Source organism: Paralichthys olivaceus, chromosome 18 (genome assembly GCF_024713975.1).
Source record: "Paralichthys olivaceus isolate ysfri-2021 chromosome 18, ASM2471397v2, whole genome shotgun sequence".
NCBI lineage: Eukaryota > Metazoa > Chordata > Actinopteri > Pleuronectiformes > Paralichthyidae > Paralichthys > Paralichthys olivaceus.
Genome location: NC_091110.1, coordinates 5747774 through 5756101, shown reverse-complemented (window position 1 = coordinate 5756101; position 8328 = coordinate 5747774). Strand labels below are relative to the sequence as shown.

Here is an 8328-nt window from a genome sequence, read left to right as displayed (position 1 = left end):
AGAATAATTTTCAGCATAATCCATTCAAACAACCCAGAGCTCTGATACTTGACAGTCATTCCCCTGGTTTATACAACCCCTCTTACAAGTCAGAGTGAATTTGTGATTGTGAAATGCACTCGCCTTATATGCTGAGCAGCTCTTTTTATGGAAAGAAGAAGTGCGAACTCCAGGGAGCCTATAGTCAAGTCACTCCTATTTGAACAGTGTGAAAACATGCCCCCGCCCCTCTACACTCAGCGTAAAAATCCTTAAAAACATTTCCTCCTCACTCACACATGGCATTATGTCGTTTGGCAGCACGTTGTGGGTATGACATCGCCTCAGGCGCTCTCTCTAGATTTCAGTCCTTCAGCCGGTCCCGTGAGACATGTTTGCTCGTGGATTTCAGTTTGGTTTTTTTGAATCAAGATGTTCTTCCTGTCATCCACATGTTTTCATCCTCGGTAAGTAAGCTGCTACATAACTTGTGATTTTGCATTAAGCGTTTTTTCTTTCTTTCTTTTTTATAATTCATACTTTTCAGCCAATTAACAGGTTAAATCTACTTTCCATTGTTGTTCACCCTCTAGGTCTGATTCTTGCTTATTGTCTCTCCTCTCATGTTCAAGCAGCTAAAGGTATTTTTCTTTTTATCACAACATTTTGACTCTGTCATGAGTCATCAAACTCAAATATAATTTTCTCAAAAGAATCGCATTATTTTCTGCAACAAAATAATCACAAAGATATTATCAAGCGCCTCTTCTCACAACAGAAATACCCGTATGATCCTGATAAGCTATGGTGTGTTTTACTGTGAGACAACAAATTCTTGTAAAAATGATTCAACAATGTCTGAGATAACTGATCTAGTTTCACACCATTTTCATATCATGTTCCAGTGAACTGCGCCTCGAATTTTACCTCCAATTATCAGCACTGTGTGCTTCACCCAGGTATCTGATCCATCTCAGGTTGAGTTATCAGCTGCAATAAACATTAAAGACATTTTTAAGGACAAAAAGTTTTATTTTATCTTAATTATTACTGTATTACTGCTTCTCTGTCAGATGGAGTCCGTGGTTTAGATTGTTTCGGTAAATATAATACTCTTGGAATGATAATGTGTGTGTGGAGACCTGGAAACCACACACCAGAGAAGATATACACACTCAGCATAAACCAGTAAGTTTTATATTTTCTCTTTCGCAGCTTATAAATACTAGGGAGAACACAGATATTTAACACATTTGTAATGACAACCATCTAATTTCTAACTATTTCCCCTCCTAGAGATAGCAGACGTTGCCAAATAATCAACAACATCACCAAATCCTCTAAGAGCATCACGGTGTATGCAGCAAACAACATGACTGTCAACGTTTTTGAAAATGGCGAGTCAGGGAAATGCACAAAAGCAGTTTTCAGCGGTTCACCGAAGAGCCTGTGTAGGTCCCCAAAGACGTATTCCCATGATCACATTGCTTTTAATTAGTTTTTAACTCTTTAACAGATCTCAACATAGGTGATTTTTTGTGCATTTCAGCGAGATGTGGTCCTCCACATAAAGTGTCCTTCGGGCGCCAGGTGGGAAATCTATATGTGAATGTGAGCTGGCCACAGGAAGACTTAAAGGCCGTCAATTATTACTCTGTGAGGTATAAGGTGCTGGGAAGCCTGTTATGGACTGAGGTCAGTATTTAAAACCTGTTAACACAAAATACTTGTGCAGAAGAAAGTTAAGAAGTCGATTTATAGCTTTATGTCGATGAACTGCGTATCTGTTGACCCTCACAGGGGAATGTTGCCTTCAAGTACTGTGTACCTAACAAATAGAGTCAATTACAAAGGAAATTAAAATTAATATTAAGATTTCATTATTTTAAAGGTCCAGTTTTAGGTGAAAGGGATCTATTTGTGGAAATTGTATGTAAAGTAATCCTAGTGATTTTTCATCTAAATTGTACAAATTGTTTCTTTACCCTAGAATGGGCCTTTATATTTAAATACTTTATATTCCATCAGGAGCGGGTCCTCTCTAAGGAGGCTGCCATGTTTTTTAAGAGTAGCCCAGACTGGACAAACTAAACGTCTTTTGATTTTTTCTTTCACGTTTGGAAGGGGAGGGTGAGCGGAGGGGTATTCACCTGCAACATGCAACTTCACTACTAGATGTCACTAAATTCTACACACTGAACCTTGAAAATTGCTTGATACACAAACTATTTAGTGTGAAGTTTGATGACTCACAAGAAATAAAATAAAGTAAAAAGTCTACGTCTATGATAATGCTACCATAGCTATAGCCGTGCTTGAACTAAATACTAGCATCAGAATACTTTATTTACTGGTTATGGACAATTACTTAATCAACACCAAAGATGACAGTTTTGTAATTTTGTCATTGTCTGGAATTTATCTGGATACATCTTCTGGGGACCATAACTTCATGTCCTGTGAAGCTGACAATGTGGGATCTTGTAAAGTTGTAAAGTTTTAAAATGTCACAGAGGATAGCTCCTGGCTTTACAGAGAATGCTGCAGACCCCTTACTTAGCAAAGCTGGATCTGGAGAAGTTTCCACTTCCAAAACCAAAACCTCCAGATCTCCTTGCCCTAACAAAGCATAGCTGTAAACCCAGATCTTCTGACCGTGACCATGAAAAACTGTCCGCGCTAGTTTTATCTGCATATTTGCATTAATCAGCATACATTTACATAACTGCCCCTGTCCCTAGAATTTGAAACATATAGAAGAGGGACCTTAAAGGGGACATACTGTGCTTTTTCAGTTCCAGTTTTGTCTGCATGGGGTGCTTTGCAAAGATGGCTATCTACATGCTTTCATAGTGAGAAATGCTGTAATGACTGAGTAGGCCTCCGGGGATTGTATCCCTGCCACCAAGTGGCGGTCCCTTGTGAGCACAGCCCCATATCGTGAAACCAGCGTGACTTATGGGTACTGAAGCCCGTCTCCGATCGGGGTAATTTGAGGTACTCAGGTTAGGGTTACAACAATGACGAAGAATTAAATATTTGGTCCTAAGAAAAATGAATAAGTTGATTCTGCTGCCATTCATTGATTTCTATGTTGTTCACAGCTGCCGGTTCAATCCCAAAACAGAGAGGGATGCACAGTGGAGAATCTAAACTCTTCTCTGTTCTACACTGTACAAATACAATGTGTCACTAATAAAAAATGCTTCCAGTGCCCATGGAGTGAGACCTACACTGTCCCATCAGGTCAGTTTGTTTCAACTTTATTATATACTAAATATAAAAGAAATGATTTCTGTCCATTCTGTTAGCTGTAAATCATGATAAATAAATTAGACGCAGTTGACAACAGAATACTGTTTTGAAATAGTTCTTACTCCACTAAAGATGAAAGTCCGAAATATTCTTGCTTATTTTGTAATAACTAAACATCCTCTTTCAGAGCTGACAGACCAGCCTGTCATCGTCAACATTGAAGACAGTGACATTTCAGAGAAAAGAGGCAGCAGGCTGCTTTCTCTACACTGGAAGGTGATTTTAACAATAAACAAATCTCCCTTAATTAAAATATGATATATCTAATATAAAGAGAAATATATCCACTGAATAGTCTGAAGTAAGGAAGTATATTGCATTCACCTGAGAAGGAATTACTGAGATTATTTAATATGATAATAATAATATGTACTTATTTTGATTCAGACAAATAGAAGATATTTATACTTTTTTCTTCTCTTTTTCTGTTTATGAAAACAGAAAATTACCTTTTAAATTTTGAAAATTAAAACGTTTTTTTCTCTCCAGTGAATGCGTGTACACATTACTGATGTGACGCTGATAACAAAATGAACCTGCTTCTTAGTTTCCTGCCACAGAGTCGTATGACGGCTACCATGTAACCATTGCTAAAGCGTCAGGAGAAGCTCCGAGTGAGCAGATGACCACGACTCGGTCTGAGATCAGACTGATCCTCTCGTTCTCCTCTTATCATCTCAACATCAGCGCTGTGAACAATGTCAGCACCTCCCCAGCAGTGAGCCACACAATACAACGGAGAGAGGACCTGCACAGTGAGTCTACTCACTTTCATAACAGCTCTGTCTTTTCAAAAGAAATGAAATGAAATATCACCAGCATCAACATACAGCCTGTGGCTATAAAATCAGATTACAATTATTAAACGTTTGCATCAGCAGGTATTGAAGAGGCGAAGCTGAACGTGTCCGTACACAGCAACACTTCTTTCACTGTTTTCTGGAAAGACGATCTCATAAAAACCTATGTGTGCTTCTCTGCGGAGTGGAGGACAAAGGGACATAAAGCAGCGTACATGTCCTTTTATCAGAATGCAAAAAACTGGAGGACCTTATCTCCTTTACAAGGTCTGTACATATGAACATGTTTTGGTCAGCCCTGATTAACTTGTGATTTGTATTACCAGGTATGTGACAGAAACGTGGCTACAGGATTGATTATGTTCAGCGGCATTTTCTTTTTCAAATTAAGGAGGTGGAATATTTTTGTATAGATGAGGGTTCACATCCTGAACCCCACAGGATTAGATGACAAGATTACCTTGGTTAAGTTAATTGCCTCTGGCTTTAAATCTCTGTTGTCTTTTTCAAATTCTAATCAACACTGCAACCCCTTCATTAAAGGTCCAGTGTGTAAGATTTAGATTTTTTTTCATGTTTGGAAGGAGAGGGTGAAGTGAGGGGTGTTCAGCTGCAACATGCAGTCTGTATAGACATGATGGGATTTGTGATATTATATTTCTCAGCTACACATTGGTGGTTATTACAGGTTTCTAGCAATATCCGTTACTGTATAGTGGCTGAACAGGCCTACACTCCTGAAACCACATTTGAATCCATTAGATCAAGATTTTTATTTGGATCCGCACTAAATTGCACGAGCTCATCGATAACAAGCTCCCAAATAGATTCACAGATAATTCTGTGAGAAATCAAGGAAAATGTTGAAAAACACCCTGAAAAAACTAAATCCTAGATCCACAACAACAATGAAATGGGTTCTTCAATGAGCGAAATCCTTCTATCACGTTTGGTGGTAATCCTGCAAACTAACAGACATGGAGAGGAACATATCATATGATGAAATATATAAGATGATATGAGACAGAGCTGCTATTGATGTGTGATTCAAAGTATTTCGTTTTTATGTGTCTGAGCTCATTCATTTGCTTCCTCTTAAATAAGGAGAGCCTCTGGAGCCTTTCAAGAGATACAGCATCACTCTGCACACACGACCAAACAAGGACACTTGCAACATCAAGTATATCAACAAGAGTGAGAGCACCTATGGGACAACACAGTTCTACTTCACCGAAGGATGTAAGACACAGTCTCTGTTCTCTTTCCATTCTCTCTGTGATTAATTGTATAAAGTCACCAAACCATCAAAGGCTGTAATGTTCATCATAAAGAAAACCAAGAGAAACCAAGTATTGGAAAAATTGACATTGTTTTTTTTCACCTGGATGATGGCAATGAAAGGTGAGGGGATTGCCAAAGTCAGAATTCATAGCAAATCAACCTGCTGGTGGTGCCAGAGTGAATGTCTATACAAGACACAAGAACAGATTATGTCCTCCCATGAGCAATGCCCCAAACTAAAATAAACGTCAGAGCTACTAGGCTAATGCTGTGAGTTTCTTCTTATCCGGTCCATAACAAAAGAGTCTGACTTCTTGACATTGTGACTACAAAGCTCCTGTCAGCGCTCCCAACATCAGCCTCAGCAACATGACGATGAATTCAGTAATGCTTCAGTGGTCGTCCATCCCGGAGGACGACATCAGAGGCTTCCTACTGGGTTACATGATCCACTACACTGAGTCCCACCACGGGGGGACGAGTACAGAGAGAAGTGAGTCACATACACCTTAAACTAACTATGTGTGTACATGGCGTCTGTCAATGTGTGTTTCATCCAGGTGCCAACTGGATGGGTTAAATGCGGAGAACAATTTCATGTATGCATATAAAAGTGTTAAACGTGACAATAAAAGTATATCTTCTTCTTCTTCTAACTAACAAACTAACTAACCTAAATATGATAAATAAACACAATACTGTCAGTCTTTATGCCTCAGCCAACCAGTGCTGTTTCAGTCTACATACACTGTGACCTTTGACTGCTGAGATCTAATCAGGTCATCTTTGAGTTCAAGTGATAACTGATCAAAGTTTGGAGAAACTCCCTGAAGGCTGACTTTAGATCCCATGTTCAGGAGGCCAGAAACATGGTTGATGAAGCCACCGTTATCTTGTTCTTTGAACACCGAAATCAAATCAGTCAATCAGTGAGTCGAACTGAATATTTGTGCCAAATTTGATGAAAATCCTTCATAGTGTTCTCAAGAAATCGTGTTCACAAGAACAGGACAATGGGACAATCAGGAAACATGCCTCTGGCCACTGGCTGTCATTGGTGTCACTCTTTGCAGATATCACAGTGGATCCACAGTCTGACCACTGTGAATTGGGGGATCTGGAAGAAGACACATCATACCAGGTCCAGATATCAGGCTTCACCCGGGCAGGAGCAGGAGTACGAAGCAGAGCGCACAACTTTAAAACCAGTAAAGGTCACATCAATGACAACTTTTCAGACTTTTTAAAGAAAATGTCAGATTTTTTTTCCAAAGATACGTCTTTACTAATCGTGTAACTTCCGCCATGTTTTTCTTTCCACAGGATATTTTTATTCTTATGTAAATGGTTTCATCATTCCCATTGCTGTTGTAACCTCTGTGCTGTTTGCATCAATAATAATAAAAAGGTACATTAAATATCTCAAAATCTGCACAAACTCAGCAATTCTTCACATTGGCAGATATAGATCTAATTTAAAACTGCTCTGTGCCTCTCTACCTACGGTATCTACTTCATATAGAGGTAAAGTCATTCTGTGGCCGAGCATACCGAACCCTGGAAACAGCGATGCATTGCAGAAAATAGGAAAATCCTGTGAAATGGTAAGTCTATAAAATGTATCACCAGTTATACTTTTACCAGTCTTGTTCTATAATACTGTAAACAGTATGTTTCTGAAATGAATTTATTAAAGATTGTTTACTGATGGATTCTGTTTTTATTCCACTCAGGAACTAGAGTCCATGAAATTGAATGCAGAAGAGTCCACAGACATTCTTCAGATAGTAGAGAAAGAAGCTTTGCTCCCTCCTAACACATTAGCATCAGTGCTTCACCACAACTCAGAAGACGAGGGACAATCACCAGAAATGACTTGTTCCTGGGTCCAAAGTGACATCGAAGAGCAACCAGCTGACGATATCGAACCTGACGACACTACGGACACATGCTCCTACTTCCACAGTCCCCCTTGTGCCTTTTCAAGTGACTACACAACAATGGAGATGTTTCAGCAGCGGATGCCTCAGGGCAGGCCGGCGAACACAGCCCTCGCCCAGGCCTCGGAGACTGATCGACAGGACACGACTGTGTTGAGGTTAAGATTGGACCATGTTGGACAATTAAGTTCCAGTTCAACGGTGGACGACAAGGAGATTTCTAACAATTTACTTTTGGCAATGAATGTCAGAGTCAATTAACAGTCAAGAGTCGGACAATGAGTTGTACAGTAAGGATTAAAAAAAATCTCCTCCTTCCTCTACTATCTGTACTTTTATTTTATGATCGTGCACTATTTGTCCATGCACATCGTCTCTGCTTATTACATTTTATACATTGCTGAAAATACTCTACCAAATATCCTCTGGTTAATGTGAATAACTCATGATGCATTATATTAAAGTACTGGTCATCAGATGGGTTTTCCAGGCTTGTGGGTGGTTTAGGTTTTTTCATAGGGCCTAAAATATTTAGCCCCTGGAAGTCTGGACTGACCATCTTCAGCCCAACATAACCATCCCTACAATCACTATGGCTCTGTTACAAAGCATGGATGGATTTAGAATGGCACATAGGGCGCATACCTCCGCCAAGGCACATCAGTCCCCTTAAATTCGAACAAGCCTCTGAGGCCACATTTGTCAGCTACATAGTGTCCCATGAAACAACATTTAAATCCAATAGACTCTGATGTTACTTGGGATTAGAGCACTCCATGTCAACCCCTTAAGTATGTCTAAGGCCACAGTACATTTCTCAGCTATGGCTTAAAAAAACCACACCCCTAAGAAAGAACATTTATATCCACTAGATCCAGTTTTTTATTTGAATCCACACAGAATTGATACCAACCCCCTTAAGCATGTCGGAATGTTCTCATCAAGATTCACACACGGTTCTCAAATCAATGAAAATGTTCAAGAAAGTGAAAAACCTTTCCTGGATGTGCCCT

General features: G+C 39.4%; 1 protein-coding gene across 3 annotated transcripts; it reads left to right on the top strand.

Moving 5' to 3' along the window:
* Positions 1-219: 219 nt before the first annotated feature.
* Positions 220-7638, top strand: LOC109626053 (interleukin-31 receptor subunit alpha). 3 transcript variants are annotated; one of them, XM_020081713.2, is made up of 16 exons: positions 220-446; positions 573-620; positions 885-938; positions 1053-1167; positions 1276-1430; positions 1529-1674; positions 3084-3225; positions 3422-3510; positions 3842-4049; positions 4176-4361; positions 5199-5333; positions 5710-5868; positions 6449-6589; positions 6699-6783; positions 6898-6979; positions 7109-7638. In XM_020081713.2, the coding sequence occupies exons 1-16, from the start codon at positions 371-373 to the stop codon at positions 7574-7576; spliced, it is 2289 nt and encodes a 762-aa protein (XP_019937272.2). In that variant the 5' UTR covers positions 220-370; the 3' UTR covers positions 7577-7638. The 3 variants fall into 3 exon arrangements, with proteins under 3 accessions (XP_019937272.2, XP_069370506.1, XP_069370507.1); XM_069514405.1 differs by having other exon boundaries at positions 4173-4361; XM_069514406.1 differs by lacking the exon at positions 573-620 and having other exon boundaries at positions 262-446; positions 4173-4361.
* Positions 7639-8328: the final 690 nt, after the last annotated feature.

What these genes read in the sequence shown, in the direction of transcription:
- LOC109626053 (XM_069514405.1), top strand. Translation starts at nt 371, where the DNA reads ATGTTTGCTCGTGGATTTCAGTTTGGTTTTTTTGAATCAAGATGTTCT. An exon ending in GACCTACACTGTCCCATCAG is followed by an intron (nt 3,226 to 3,421) that starts GTCAGTTTGTTT and finishes ATCCTCTTTCAG; the next exon opens with AGCTGACAGACCAGCCTGTC. An exon ending in GGGGACGAGTACAGAGAGAA is followed by an intron (nt 5,869 to 6,448) that starts GTGAGTCACATA and finishes CACTCTTTGCAG; the next exon opens with ATATCACAGTGGATCCACAG.